At 43.7% G+C, this 16,115-nt stretch overlaps 1 protein-coding gene across 2 annotated transcripts in view; it reads left to right on the top strand.

The window, feature by feature from the left end:
- The window catches only part of TRIM2 (tripartite motif containing 2), a 189,122-nt gene that overhangs the window by 38,774 nt on the left and 134,233 nt on the right, over positions 1–16,115 (top strand). The window contains exon 1 of one of the 2 annotated variants that reach the window (XM_011959779.1): positions 12,257–12,403. The exons of the other annotated variant lie outside the window; for it this stretch is intronic. Within the exon in view, the coding sequence (XP_011815169.1) occupies positions 12,374–12,403 (30 nt within the window). The 5' untranslated portion in view covers positions 12,257–12,373. Of the gene's footprint in view, positions 1–12,256; positions 12,404–16,115 lie in introns of those variants that run through there. 2 annotated transcript variants of the gene reach the window in all.

The following is a 16,115-nucleotide window of genomic DNA, read 5'->3' as shown; positions in this document are numbered from 1 at the left end:
GAGAATCTGGGCTGGGAGTGGTGGCTCATACCTGTAATCCCAACGCTTTGAGAGGCCACAGCAGGTGGATCACTTGAGCTCAGGAGTTTGAGACCAGCCTGGGAAACATGGCAAAACCCCATCTCTACAAAAAATACAAAAATTAGCTAGGGGTAGTGGTGGGTGCCAGTAGTCCCAGTTACTCAGGAGGCTGAGGTGGGAGGACCACCTGAGCCTGGAAGGTCAAGTTTACGGTGAGCCATGATCATGCCATTGCACCCCAGCCAGGGTGACAGAGTGAGACCCTATCTCAAAAAAAAAAAAAAAAAAATCAACCAAACAAACAAACAAAAACATTAAGAGATTCTAACAGCAAGTAGAACAAATGGAATTAATGACAGTTCAATATATTGTGCCCATCACAGTCAGCTGATCTGAAACAGCCACTAAGCACTAGATCCAGGAGTCCCTGGGCCTTTGCACCCACTGTTCCAAACACTACCAAAGATGCTCTTTCCCCAGACAGTTGATGAGCACTTGATGAGCCCATCCAGATCTTCTCACAGAAAGTGTTTCTCAGTGAGGCTTTTCTTGACCATCCTATTTAAAATTGTGACTTTCTGGTTCAGACCAGCCCACCCAAGTCCACCATCAGTCATTCCCAATCCTCTTTTAAAGCTGTTTTATTTTTCCTGGCAGCACTTACTGGACATGGTCTATAGTTTTAGTTGTCTATCTGTAATTGTCTGTCTACCCTAGTAGAATGTAACTTGTATATGTTTTGTTCACTGCTTTATTCCCCAGCTCTTATGCCTACCACAGAGGGGCCCCTAATGAATAATCTTTAAATGAAGAAATCTATGAATGCAAGTAGAATTCTTTGTGGTGAGGAAGAGCACTTGAATATTATTATTTATTTATTCTATGGAGAATGTATATAATGCTTGCTATATGCTAAACACTGTTCTAAATTATTGACAACCATATCTCATTTAATCCTCACAACAATCACGTGGGGTAGGACTATTATTGTCCCCATTTTGTGGATAAGGAAACATAGGTGCAGTCATGAATCACACTGGGTGTGTGGCCTATTCTGAGTCTGCTCTCAAACACTACCATGCTGCCTTTATTAATTAAATAACCGAAATATAGCTGGCAGAAACACAAAATTGGACAGATTTGGGCTGGGGCCAGCCACAGAGAGCTTTCTGGGTAAGGTGAATTGAGCACAGATGCTGCAGAGGAGGCAGTGAATCAAATCCAAGTGTGGGAGAGACAAACTGGGAGACTCAGAAGTGGCAAAAGAAATTGAGAGAAGGATGTGCAAGTGAGAAAACGGATGTGCAGCCCCCAGGATATACGGAGAGAAGCACAGGCACTAGGAGAGACAGACTGAGAAGCCTGGATGAACTGAATGAGGCTTCCACTGGTGGCCCCCGGGACCCTTCACTATGGCCTGGAATTCAGGAACCAGCATCCAGCCAATGGCTTATGCAAAATAAGGGTTGAGGAAGCAAGTGTGGACACGGGCCTAAGTATATGTAATTTAAGAGTGAGATGGGGAAAGAGTGAAGAAGGAAAGAGAGAGGAAACACAGATTCTCAGAAATTTGCATTCATATTCTCTCATCTCTCCCCTAATCTTAGATTATCAAATGTATTCATTGATTAAAACTTCTTTCAGAAGTGAGTGGATAAACCAATTGTGGTATGTGCATATAAAGAAACACTGCTTAGCAATAAAAAGAATGAACAACATTTTGGTTTCTTTCCTTCCACTTAATCAAAATGAAATCATTTTCATTCCACTTAATCATTTTGGTTGATGCAACATGATTCGACCTCAGAATGGTTAAGTGGAATGAAAGAAACCAAACAAAAAGTATAACCTGTGTGATTCCATTTACATAAAATTTTAGACAATGCAAACCAATTGATGGTGACAGAAAACAGGTCAGTGGATGCTTGGGGATGAAGCTGGGGGATGCAGGAAGGACTGGAAGGGAGGGATTACCAAGGGGGTCCAAGGAAGTTTTGGGGGTGATGAATATATTTCTATCTTCATTGTGGTGATGGTTTCACAGGTGTTCACTAGTGTCAACATGCACCAAAATTTACACTGTTTTCCCAAGGTTTTTAAGTTGGGAACTCTCATCTTCTCCTAAGATTTGATAAATAATTTATTTTCTTCTAGGTTTTTTCCTTAAGTTGGAGATGAGAGGTGGTGGTTAAAAACTCCTGTTTAGCTTATTTTCCCTTTAGAGATTGATTACACTTACTCCTGTGTCCCTTGGCTGTGTGAGGAAACCTCTCCATCTCTGGAGCAACCTCTTGGGGTTTCCAAGTGGATTGAATTCTGGTCCCCAGAAGCTATGTCTATGTAGAACCTCAAAATGTGACCTTATTTAGAATAAGGGTCTTTGCCATTGTAATTAAGGTAAGGATCTCAAGATAAAAATCATCCTGGATTAGGGTGGGTCTTAAATCCATTGGTGATTGTCCTCATGAGAGACAGAAAAGGACAGAGAGACACCATAGAGGGAAGGCCATGTGAAGACAGAGACAGAGACGGGAGTGATGCAGTTGCAAGCCAAGGAACACTAAGAATTGCTGGCAGTTAGGCGCCGTGGCTCAGGCCTGTAATCCCAGCACTTTGGGAGGCTGAGGCAGGTGGATCGCTTGAGCCCAGGGAGAGCAGCCTGGGAAAACTGGCAAAACCCCATCTCTACAAAAAATACAAACATTAGCTGGGTGTGGTGGCATGTGCCTGGGGTGGTCCCAGCTACTCAGGAGGCTGAGGTGGGAGGATCATCTGAGCATCAGTCATCTATGGCTAAACAGTCTGAGAAAAATTATTGGTTAGGCTTGGATTAATCATGAGCAGGATCATGTGACACAAACATGGCCTTGGGGGCCATCCCCCCAAGGTTGAGGTTGCAGTGAGCTGAGATCATACTACTACACTCCAGCCTGGGAGAAAAAGTGAGACCCAGTCTCAAAAGAAAAAAAGAAAAAGAAAAAGAAAGAATTGCTGGCAGCCACAAAAGCTAGGAAAAAGGCAGATTCTCCTTCAGAGCCTCCAGCAGGAGCCCTACATTTGTGTTGTTTTAAGCTCATAGTAATATGTTATGGCAGTTCAGGAAATCAGTACAGGGCCACTAGGTATTTTTGTTGCTACTGTCCTTAGTTCTACCACTATATTTTGTTTCTGCTGTTTGTTCTTCATTCTCTGAACTAATCCTGTTAGAATTTTATTCTCTTAGTATTTGACCATTTCTACCTAGCTGAACATGTTTATTAACTTCTTTTGTTGTTGTTGTTTTGTTTTGTTTTGAGATGGAGTCTTGCTTTGTCACCCAGGCTGGAGTGCAGTAGCGCCATCTCAGCTCACTACAACCTCCACCTCTGAGATTCAAGCAATTCTGATGCCTCAGTCTCCCAAGTAGCTGGGATAACAGGCATGCATCACTATGCCTGGCTAATTTGTGGGTTTGCCATGTTGGTCAGGCTTGTCTTGAACACCTGGCCTCAAGTGATACGCCTGTCTCAGCCTCTTAAAGTGCTGGGATTACAGGCGTGCACCACTGTGCCTGGCCAGAAAACTGAAACTTAGAGAAGTTAATGAACATTGGCCGGACGGGGTGGCTCACACTTGTAATCCCAGCACTTCGGGAGACTGAGCAGAAGGATGGCTTGAGCCCAGGAGTTTGAGACCAGCTTGGGCAACACGGCAAGACCTCATTCCTACCACACACACACACACACATACACACACACACACACACACACACACACACAAGCTGGATGCCGTGGTGCATGCCTGTAGTTCCAGGTACTCAGGAAGTTGAGGCGGGAGGATTGCTTGAGTCCAGGATGTCAAGGCTGCAGTGAGCTATCATCACACCACTGTACTCCAGCCTGTGGGACAAGGCAAGACCCTGTCTCTTAAAAACATAAAAAATAAAAAAGTAAACAAAGTTTCCATTTCCCTGTCTGCAGAATGAGTGTGAGCTCCTATGCCTGGGGTTGGTTGTGAGGATTAAATGAGTCCATACATGTAAATACTTTAGAACCGTACCTAGCACATAACAAATGCTGTATTCATGTCATTACCATTATTACTCGGTACGGCTCACACTCTCAAAGGGGTGGCTCTGCTGGTAGCCTCTTCAAAATTAATGGTACATTTTCTTCCAGCAGGGTTGTTGATGAATGTTGCATCGGTCTTGGATCTTGGGTGACGTTGTGAGAAAGTCTTTGTATGGCTCCTGGGATTAATTCTGAACTAGGTTTTCAGCAAATCCCTTTACGATCTCTCCCAACAAATGGAAAACTTCAGTGGTGTTAAAATTAGTCACGGTTTACCTCAAAGGGTTGGAGATGAGCAAAAGGTTCCAGGCCATTGCTTGATCCACCATTGAAACCAATTTACTGTTCTTTGTTTCACGGCTTCAGCCTAACTTTAGGCATCCTTTTGCATGTGTGGGCCATTGGTCATATGGAGACAAAGCAAAAAACCATAGGAGGCTTATAAAAAAACCTATTGGCATGTTTGGAAAAACAGAAGTCCACACTGTGTTGATGTGTGGTTCTTCACTGCGTGACTACATATGAAACTGACTTTAGGCCTTGCCACCACTTTCTTTCTCAAAGAAATACGAAGAAAGGGGCTGGGCGCGGTGGCTGAAGCCTGTAATCCCAGCACTTTGGGAGGCCGAGGCGGGCGGATCATGAGGTCAGGAGATCGAGACCATCCTGGCTAACATGGTGAAACCCCGTCTCTACTAAAAATACAAAAAATTAGCCGGGCCTGGTGGTGCGCGCCTGTAGTCCCAGCTACTCGGAGGCTGAGGCGGGAGAATGGCGTGAACCCAGGAGGTGGAGCTTGCAGTGAGCCGAGATCACGCCACTGCACTCCAGCCTGGGCTACACAGCGAGACTCCATCTCAAAAAAAAAAAAAAAAAAAAAAAAAAAAAAAATACAAAGAAATCTTGTAGAATAATAAATATGGAGCTTCCACATACTTAGTAAATTTAATGGAGTGAGTTTAGAACTTTTCACCTCTTTAATGGTTGTGAGCTAACCTAACAGCATTTTTTATCCATAATTTGCAATGCACTGAGGAACAGCTAAGCAAAACAAAATCAAAAGCCTTATCAAAGCCAAGAAAGACTGTAGCTTTCATTCCTTCTATATACAAAGTCTTTCAATGTCACTGAAGGCTGAGTCTCTAGCTCCCCTCTTTATCAAGCCATGCTGCCTGTGCATCTGCTATGGACTCAATGTTTGCGTCCTCCCTTAATCCATCACTGAAATCCCAGCCCCCAAGGTGATGGTCTTAGGAAGTGGGGCCTTTGGGAGGTGATTAGGTCATGAGTGCCAAACCCTCATGAATGGGATTAGTGCTCTTATAAAAGAGACAGAGTGACTCATGCCTGTAACCCCAGTACTATGGGAGGCCGAGGCGGGTGGATTACCTGAGGTCCTGAACCCCTGAGATCAGGAGTTCAAGACCAGCCTGGCCAACATGGAGAAACCCCATCTCTACTAAAAATACAAAAAGTTAGCCACGCATGGTGGCGGGCGCCTGTAATCCCAGCTACTCAGGAGGCTGAGGCAGGAGAATTGCTTGAACCCAGGAGGCAGAGGTTCTAGTGAGCCGAGATCACACCACTGTACTCCAGCCCGGGCAACAAGAGCGAAACTCTGTCTCAAAAAATAAATAAATAAATGAGAGACCCGAGAGCTCTTTTGACCCTTCTACCCTGTGAGGGCAGCTAAAAGATAGCTGTCTGTTAATGAGAAAACAAGCCCTTGCCAGTGTGGAATCTGCCAGCACTTTAATCTTGGACTTCCAGCCTCCAGAACTGTAGGACATAAATCTGGTTGTTTATAAGCTACCCAGCTTATGGCATTTTGTTATAACAGCCCAAATAGACTATGACAATATTCTTTTTATTAGTTTAAAAAAGAAATTAAAGGATTCTAAAACACATAATTTAAGCTTAGAGATTTGTGATTTCCAGAATCATCTGAGACTTAGGAGGTCTAAGCATTTGATATGGTTTTGCTATGACCCCATCCAAATCTCAACTTGAATTGTATCTCCCAGGATTCCCACATGTTGTGGGAGGGACCCAGGGGGAGGTAACTGAATCATGGGGGTTGGTCTTTACCATGCTATTCTCATGATAGTGAATAAGTCTCACGAGATCTGATGGGTTTATCAAGGGTTTCTGCTTTTGCTTCCCCTCATTCTCTCTTGCTGCCACCATGTAAGATGTACTTTTCACCCTCCACCATGATTACGAGACCTCCCCAGCCATGTGGAACTGTAAGTCAAATTAAACTTATTTTTCTTCCCAGTTTCAGATATGTCTTTATCAGCAGCGTAAAAACGGACTAATACAGCATTCATCTATGTATTACCCAAAGGGCCTCTGTTGTGACTTCATCCAGTTCCATTCACCGTATATATAAGGTCTCTTGACATGAGAATATAGTTTTTTGTGTATATCATTTTTTTAAAAAATCAGTAAGCAATTTAATGTCTCCCCCGGTAAAGTGTTTTGTATGTTGGCAAATCAGGGACTTGATAATGAGTGCAGTACTTAGTATTGAGCTAAGTCAGTTAATTGGGCTTCGGCTCTTTAGAAGGGTTTGGTGAAGCTCTGCTTATGGGTAATTGAGGCTTTAGGTTGCCAAGAGTTGGGTGACTAGGAGGTAGCTGTTTCGGATCAAGGGTAAAATTTTAATTAGATGATGAGCATTCTCAAAGGGCATGTAGCAATTTTCTGAATTGCATAATCTAATGGTTCGAAATTTAGAAAGTAGTGATGTCATCTCTCCATCTTTTAAAAGAACACACATCTGCCTCTGTAATCATTTTGTTTATTATTTTAAATAACAGCAGTAGGCCAATACTAAGTGATATGATGGTCAGGAAAGAAATAGGCCCCGGGGATGTGTGAAACAGCTTTGTCAGACAGTTTCAGCTCTACAGAGTTGTGTTTTCTTGATGAAATTTTTGGCAAAGTCTTCTTTCCATGTTTTCAAAGTCTCCTCTTCGTCTTCGTTTTCAGTTCATTTCCTGTTTCAACCTTCCAATGTTCAAATGAACTGAGTTCAAATATAGTCCTTCCCAGATAAAAACTTGTGAATATCTCTTTTCTTGATTGATTGATTTTTAATGAAATATATGCTGAAAGAAGTAGGAAACTCATTGAGAATGTCAAACATACTCTGCACGTCATTACATACTCAGAGTTTACAGAGGGTAGGAATGATATCTATTAATACTAAGAAAAATCTGTTTGCTTGCAGAGTGGCTTTCTGACTTGTTGCCAGCCTGTGCCTGTTCCACACTTACACTTTTTGACATTTAAAATGCTTCTTAATAAATCTTAGTTATTATTATTATTTTTGTCATTTGCATTGGAAAACAGCATTCTTCCTTCCCTTCCGTAGAAAGGGTGTAAGCAGGTCTACTGGCACCCACCTGCCTCACAGTGCCTGGAGCTTAATACATGCTGAGTGATGCATAAGTATAATGGATGAATTCATTTAATAAATCCTCTTTTTATTTATTTATTTTTTATTTTTATTATATTTTTTTAGAGACAGGGTCTTGCTCTGTTGCCCAGGCTGAAGTGTAGTGGCACCATCATAGCTCATTGAAGCCTCAAATTCTTGTTCTTAAGTGATCCTCCTGCCTCAGCCTCTGGAGTAGCTGGGACCACAGGCAGGCACCACCATGGCCAGCTAATTTTTTTTTTTTTTTTTTTTTTTTTTGAGGTGGAGTCTCACTCTATCACCCAGGCTGGAATGCAGTGGTATGATCTTGGCTCACTGTAACCTCCGCCTCCTGGGTTCAAGCGATTCTCCTGCCTCAGCCTCCTGAGTAGCTGGGATTACAGGCACTGCCACCACGTGCAGCTAATTTTTGTATTGTTAGTAAAGATGGAGCTTCTCCGTGTTGGCCAGGTTGGTCTCGAACTCCTTACCTCAAGTGATCGGCCTCCCAAAGTGCTGGGATTACAGGCGTGAGGCACCGTGCTCAGCCGGCGAGCTAATTTTAAAAGTTGTTTTAGAAAAGGGAGTCTCCCTATGTTGCCCATAATCATACAACATGCAACCTTTTGTGTCTGGCTTCTTTCACTTAGCATAATGTTTTAGGGATTCATCTTTGTTGTAGAACTTCATTTCTTTTTATGGCTGAAAAATATTCCATTGTATATATATACCACAAGTGTTTATCCATTCATCTTTTGATGGACATTTGGGCTGTTTCCATCCTTTAGCTCTTGTGAATAGTGCTGCTATGAATATGGGATGTACAAGTCTTTGTTTGAGCCCCCATTTTGAATTGTTTTGGGTATCTATCCGGAAGTAGAATTGCTTGGTCATATGATAATTCTATGTTTAGCTTTTTGAGTAACTGTAGAGCTGTTTCCCACAGCAGCTGAACCATTTTACATTCCACCAGCAATGTACAAGGGTTCTCATTTCTCTACATCCTCCTCAACACTCATTTTCTTCCTTTATATATATGTATATATATAAAATACATATATATAAAATACATATATATATATATAGCTATCCTAGTAGGTGCAAAGTGGCACCTCATTGTGTTTTTTTTCTTTTTTTCTTTACTGTTATTATTTTTTAATAGAGACAGGGTCTCACCATGTTGCCCAGGCTAACCTCTAACTCCTGGGCTCAAGTGATCCTCCCGCTTTAGCCTCCCAAATTCCTGGGATTACAGGTGTGAGCCACCATGCCTGGACTCATTTGGTTTTTTGTTTTGTTTTTTTTCCTTCTGAGACATGGAGCTCTGTTGCCCAGGCTGGAGTGCAGTGGCATGATGTCAGCTCACTGCAACCTCCACCTCCTGGTTTTAAGCAATTCTCCTTCCTCAGTCTACCAAGTAGCTGGGATTACAGGCATGCACCACCACACCTGGCAAATTTTTGTATTTTTAGTAGAGGCAGAGTTTTGCCATGTTGGCCAGGCTGGTCTCGAACTTCTGACCTTAGATGATCCACTCACCTTGGAAAGTGCTGGGATTACAGGCGTGAGCCACTGTGCCCCAGCCTCATTGTGTTTTTGATTTGCGCTTCCCTAATGACTAATGTTGAGCATCTTTTCATGTGTTTTTTGGACATTTATGTTTTATTCTTGGAGAAATATCTGTTTAAGACCTTTGCTCATCTTTAGGTTGAGTTGTTTGTCTTTTTGTTGTTGAATTGCAGGAGTATTAAAAACATATCCTGCATACTAGAACCTTATCAGCTATATTATTTGCAAATATTTTCACCCATTCAATAGACTGTCTTTTTGCTTTCTTGATAATGTCCTTTGAAGCACAAAAGTCTTAATTTTGGCTATGTGCTGTGGTTCATGTCTGTAATCTCAGCACTTTGGGAGGCCCAAGCAGGAAGATAGCTTGAGGATGGAAGGTCAAAGCTGCAGTGATCTATGAAGCTATGATTTGGCCACTGCACTCCAGCCTGGGTAACAGAATAGGACTTTGTCTCTAAAGAAAGAAAGAAAGAAGAAAAAAAAATTAAAATTTTAATGAAGTCCAGTTCATCGATTTTTTTCCTTTGGCTGCTCATGGTGTCCTAACACTTTTTAAAATGACAGGATCCTAATACTTGTGAAGGCTGTGTCAACCTTGGAAAAATAAACTTTCTAAGTTTAACTGAGAGCTGTCTCAGATTTTCTGGGTTCATACACTTTAGAAGAAAACTAGATTCTTTCAAGAAGGTAACCTGTACCTTAAAGTCAAAGCTGTGAAAGTATGGATGTAACAGCTCTTTTGGAATAACTAGAAGGATACAAGGGCCAGAAGGAGCCTCATACATCATTTAGAAAAGGTTCTGGAGGAAGTTGACTTTAATACAAATTAAACACCAGTGGCAGAATCACAAACATTTTCAAACTAACATAGACTAGAAAGGATAGCATTTGGGGATTATTATTTTTATAATCACATCAGAAGGGCTTGAGAAAAAGTTTGTGGAAAATAAATACATTTCAACATTTTTCTCTGATAATTCATTTTGACAACTACTGTGTTCATTTTGATAACTACTATATCACTTTATAAATGATGAAACTATTCCAAATGTAATGACTGTACTTTTCACAGTTTGTATGCCTATAATTTATGCAATGCCACACAATCAACCAAACAGCTCTTAACTTTATTTTTACTTCAGTGTATTATTTAGAAATTATATAAGGAGGTCTGGCATGGTGGCTCACGCCTGTAATCCCAGCACTTTGGGAGACCAAGGCAGGCGGATCACGAGGTCAGGAGATTGAGACCATCCTGGCTAACACGGTGAAACCCGTCTCTACTAAAAAAAAAAAAAAAAAAAAAAATTAGCCCGGCATGGCATCGTGCACCTGTAGTCCCAGCTACTTGGGAGGTTGAGGCAGGAGAATAGCGTGAATCCAGGAGGCAGAGCTTGCAATGAGCTGAGATCATGCCACTGCAGTCCAGCCTGGGCAACAGAGCGAGACCTCATCTCAAAAAAAAAAAAAAAAAGAAATTATATAAGGAAAAAAAGCCCTACAGTTTATTTTCTGGTTCTTGGTTATTATCAAAGGATACTGGAAGGTGAAGCTGGTGTAGTAGTTTTAAAAGCAGAATTTAAGGCCAGATGCGATGGCTCACGCCTGTAACCCCAACACTTTGGGAGGCCAAGGCGGGCAGATCACGAGGTCAAGAGATTGGGACCATCCTGGTCAACATGGTGAAACCCCATCTCTACTAAAAATACAAAAATTAGCTGGGCGTTGTGGTGCGCACCTGTAGTCCCAACTACTCAGGAGGCTGAGGCACAAGAATCACTTGAACCTGGGAGATGGAGGTTGCAGTGAGCAGAGATTGTGCCACTGCACTCAAGCGTGGGCAACAGAGCGAGACTCTGTCTCAAAAAAAAAAAAAAGTGGAATTTAGTTAAGTTTGGGGAACAGAAAGAAGCCATGACTCTCCTGCCTTCTTCCAAATATACTGAACTTCTGATATGTTTGATCAAATTAAATGCTCATGGTCCGGCATGATTACAGGTGCAAACCTGTAATCCCAGCTACTAGGGAGGCTGAGGCAGGAGGATGACCTGAGCCCAGGAGTTTGAGGTTACAGTGCACAATGATTGTGCCTGTGAATAGCCACAGCACTCCACCTTGGGTGATATAGTGAGACCCCCATCTCTACACACATACACACACGCACACACACACATGCACACACACACACGAAGAACAGACACATCAAATGTGAGTCATTTTGCTGACTTGGGCATACAATAAGTCCATTTCTCTGGGTCCTAAAGATGTACCAATCTTGCAGTGAGCCGAGATCACACTCCTGCACTCCAGCCTGGGCAACACAGCAAGACTCTGTCTCAAAAAAAAAAATAGGAGGCCAGGCACGGTGGCACACTCCTGTAATCCCAGCACTTTGGGAGGCCAAGACGGGCGGATCACTTGAGGCCAGGAGTTCAAGACCAGCCTGGCCAACATGGTGAAACCCCATCTCTACTAAAAATACAAAAACTTACCAGGTGTGGTGGTGCATGCCTGTAATTCCAGCTACTCAGGAGGCTGAGGCAGGAGAATCACTTGAACCCAGGAGCCTGCGGTTGCAGTGAGCAGAGATTGTGCCACTGCACTCCAGTCTGGGCAACAGAGCGAGACTCCATCTCAATAAATAATAAATAAATAAATAAATAAATAAATAAATAAATAAATAAATAAAATAAAGATGTACCAATCAAACAAGCATTTGCTCTGTAGATGAGGTGAGTGCTTCTGATCAGATAGTATGTTCAATAAAATAGGCATGTCATCAAACTAACTTTCTTGACATTTGTTCAAGAAAATTGGGTTGAAAAACTCCTGTAGACCTCATGAATACTGCATTTTTATTAACCCCGGAAGACAACAGATAGCTAATGCAACATAAATGTCTGTGGCTTTAAAAATACATATTATTATATGTGCAGTCTACAGACACTTTCCTGAAATTGGTCTTCTGTGGGCAGTGATTTAAACTTTTCAACTTGGACGCTTTTCCTACTGGGGGCTGTAAAGATGAGAACTCAGCCCTTACTCTTCAGTGTTCCTCACTCCCGTCTCCCCTACTTTGGAATGAAACACAATATCTTAAGCAAACAGAGCCCAAAGAGGCTGCTCATTGGCTCTCATTGTCCCCTGATACTGCAGCCCCGCCCCTTTGGCTTGTGCTGACTAGCTGTTTATATTTTAGTAAGGGCCACCCTTTAACTCGGCAGCTTGATGACTATAATGGGCCCAATTGTCTGCGAGCTGCGGGGAGCTGAGTCCCCAGATTGGAGGAGGCTGGCTCTCGTCTTCGATGCACAGGAGTGGCCGTTATGGAACGCAGGTAAGGACACTTCTCAGTGTGTGATAATTCTTTTTCTGGGCCAGCTGGTTAATCCGGGGCTGGGAGAAACAAGTTGGGATTGAGTTGCTACTTTTTCCTGGTTTTAATTTTGTGCCTGCTGAAGATGGAAGGAAAAGACTGGGATTTGCTGACAAAGCTCACAGTGAGCTCTGTCAACCCAGGCAGGCAGGGAGTAAGGAAGCAAAAAATCGTGGGAGAGACACAGCTGGATTAGACACCAAAGCAACATGAATGTGGCAAAGCATAAGGCCAGCTCCAGTGATGTTGTGAGACTCAAATGCTGTTTTATTTCCTAACATAGCTAGTCACAGTCAGGAGCTTAGCTGTGCCTCTCCGGGGTTTCTGTAAGCCAGCTGCTAGCCAATGTAACTCAGTCGACTTCCTTTGAAAGGACCTAATATCTGCTAGTATTTTCAAAGGGCAAACCGTAGTAGTCTTGCATGTTATAAATAGGTCTATTCAGACATGTGGGAACGGTTTAGAGCATACAGGAGGCTGTAAAGTTTTACTGCCCCATAAAAGTGCTCAAAGGGTACTGTGTCCCTTCTGCCATGGGGCTGTGGAATGAAGGAATAGCCCCAGGTGAATAGAGTGTTTGTCCTTGATTACCCAAGTGAGAAGTCAGCAGAGCCTGGGGATGCCATGTGAGTCAGGGGTGAAGTCTGACGTGGGCTCAGCCAGCCACATGTCCGGGTACTTGCTGGTTTCTGGGGTGTGAATGGGTGAGGATGGAAAACCACTCAGGCACCGGTCTTTGGTGCCCGCTTTATCTTCTTGGCTGGCCCGTTTGGTGCTCAGTGAGGCACCTCACTGCCTTGCCTTCAGTGCGCAGAGGGCAAGGAAGGGGTTGTGCTGTCATTACGACCTGCAAGGTGGGGAGGGGGCTGCAACGTCTTGAGTCCTGGGAATTGCTTTAGAAAGTCTTCCTCCTCCTCCTCCTGCTGCTGAACAAAAGAATCACCTATGGCAGCTCTGATCAGATAAGTTTCTGGTGAGCCTCACTGGTGTGGAGTCGGTGAACTTTCGGTCTGTGTTAGTTATCGACAGGAGCCTGATAACATGAAAAGGTGAGGTATAATTTTTAGATAAAGCTAAAAGTGAACCATGGGACTCTAATACATCTAGTGCTTTGAAAGTCTCCCCACCTCTCCAAATTCCCACAACTTGTATGTATTATCTAGGTACACCTTGTTTAAAGCTACCATGTTGTTTGTGGCTCCTGGAGGTATTAAGTCAGAATACAAAGGGTATTTTTCAAATGAATTTGACCCCAAGCAACATGAATGCTTGAACCATTGTATGAAAACAGGCGGTCTGTAAGTGAGGCCAACTTCTCCGGGGAGTGGGGAGTGGTCCTAGAGCCCTGGAGAGGGATGAGTCACCCCTCGTGGAGGTCCTGACAAGGAATGGACCTTCTGACTCTGCCAGTGAACTTTTGACTGTCCCAGGTGGGGTGGAGGCTCCAAAGGGAAAGGACAGGTGTGCATCATTCACCCTCCAGGTCCACCGCAGGCCTCACAAATCCCCACAAATCCCGTTTGGTCAGGTCGGTGCATTCTCACCTTCCCACCTAACTAGGTGTCCCACAGTGTAACTCACTTCTGACACTAACTGCAGTGAGTGCAGACCCCGAGGTTTAAGGTCTCAGTCCTACCTGGTTGCCTCGACTTCAGAGGCCAGTTGCAAGCTGAAAGTTGTCACCTGTGCTTCTGACCAGCTGGCTATCCATGAGAAGTTCTTACCATCCTTCCTAGATTACAAGCTGTGTAACTTTTTCTAACTTTGTGCTGTAAGTCAGAGATTGACTTCTTGGGGTCAGTCTTCTGTTAGCATGACTCAAGGAACTCAGGGAAACACTTAATTCCATTTACCGGTTTATTATAAAGAGTATTACAAAGGATACAGACAAATGAATACATACAGCCAGGTGAAGAGATGGCTAGGGAGGGTCTTGGAGCTTCCATGTCCTCTCTGAGCACCACTCTCCCAGCGTCTCCATGTGTTCAGCTATCCAGAAGCCCTCCAGACCCATTCCTTTGGGTTTTTACGGAGGCCTCATTACAAAGGCATGATTGATGAAACCGTTGGCCATCAGTGATTGAGTCAACCTCCTGCCCCTCTTTGCTCCCTGGAAACAGGGTCGGGGGTGTGTATGGGTAGAGTACGGAGAAAGGGGCTGAAAGTTCCAACTCTCTAATCATATGCTTGGTTCCCCTGGCAACCAGCCCCCTCCAGAGGCAAGCCGGGAGCCCTCAGTCCTCAATCATCTCATTAGTATACAAAAAGACTCTTTATCACTTTGTACGTTCCAAGAGTTTTTCTTTCTGTCTTTCTTTTTAAATTTTAAGACAGGGTCTTGCTCTGTCACCCAGGCTGGAGTGCAGTGGCACGATCACTCACGGCTCACTGCAGCCTCCACCCCTTGGGCTCAATTGATCCTCCCCATCCTCCTGCCTCAGCCTACCAAAGTGCTAGGATTGCAGGTGCATGGCCCCATGCCCAGCCAATTGCAAGGGTTTTAAGAACTATGTGCCAGGAAGCAGAGACAAGGCCAAATATATATTTCTTATTATAAATCACAATATCACATCTTCCTCATGATTCACACTTCAGGTCACTTACTCACTGGGTAACTCTGTGCAAGTTACCTAACCTCTCTGTGCCCCAGGTTCCTTATCTGTAAAATTCGCTAAATCCCAGGAAAGGCCAGCCACACTGGTAGGCCTATGTGGTGCGGTGGCCGATGGGGGACTGACGACGGGGGACAGACGACACACACAGGCAGAAGCCAAAGAACACGGGTTTAAAAACAAGGAGTTAAGAGCAAGAGCTTTGATTCAGACAAACCTGGAGTCGAACCTCACTTTCGTTGTTTTACTTGTATGTTATTGGGCAAGTTACCGAATCTCCCTAAGTCTGAATTCCTTCAGCCAAATAATGGGGATGACAATCCATTTCACTGTTTGATTGTGAGGTTTAAATGTGGTCATACATCAAAGTTCCTTATACAGCACTCAGTGCACAGCAAATACTCAGTGAATATTAATTATTTTATCATGACTGCTGCCAGCATCCAACGACAGTCCTAAATACCGTCTAAGTTTACCAAATGTCTCTCTGATTTACTGGTGACATTGGAGAAAGGAAATGCTAAGAGAATGCAATGCAGTGGAAAGAAGGGCAGGCTGGACATCAGCATTCTGGTCTCCATCCGGGACTGGCCAGCAGGTGGCTCTGGAGAAGGTTTTCTCTCTATCCTGAGGCATGATCTTCAAAGTCCATTCTAGCTTCTATCTATGACTTTCGATCTGAGGGAAATCTCCCCCAGAGGAACTCGTGAGCCATAAGTTAAACATGGTTTGAAATCCCCCTTGAGCTCCTTGCTGATTGATCATGCTTATCCATGTTGAAGGCTCATCCAGGAATAATAGATGGGTCTTGTGTGTGGTTTGAAAAGTTCACTTCTAGCCAGGTGCAGCGGTGCACACATACAATGCCAGCACTTTGGGAGGCCAAGGTGGAAGGATCACTTGAGGCCAAAAGTTCAAGACCAGCCTGGGCAACATAGTAAGACCTGTCTCTAAAAACTGTAAATAAAAAATTAGGCCGGGCGCGGTGGCTCAAGCCTGTAATCCCAGCACTTTGGGAGGCCGAGATGGGCGGATCACGAGGTCAGGAGATCGAGACTATC

Source organism: Colobus angolensis, unplaced genomic scaffold, assembly GCF_000951035.1.
Source record: "Colobus angolensis palliatus isolate OR3802 unplaced genomic scaffold, Cang.pa_1.0 Scaffold5, whole genome shotgun sequence".
Classification (NCBI taxonomy): Eukaryota; Metazoa; Chordata; class Mammalia; order Primates; family Cercopithecidae; genus Colobus; species Colobus angolensis.
The sequence above is the reverse complement of the archived record's forward strand: the minus strand, read 5'-3'. Positions and strand labels throughout refer to the sequence as shown.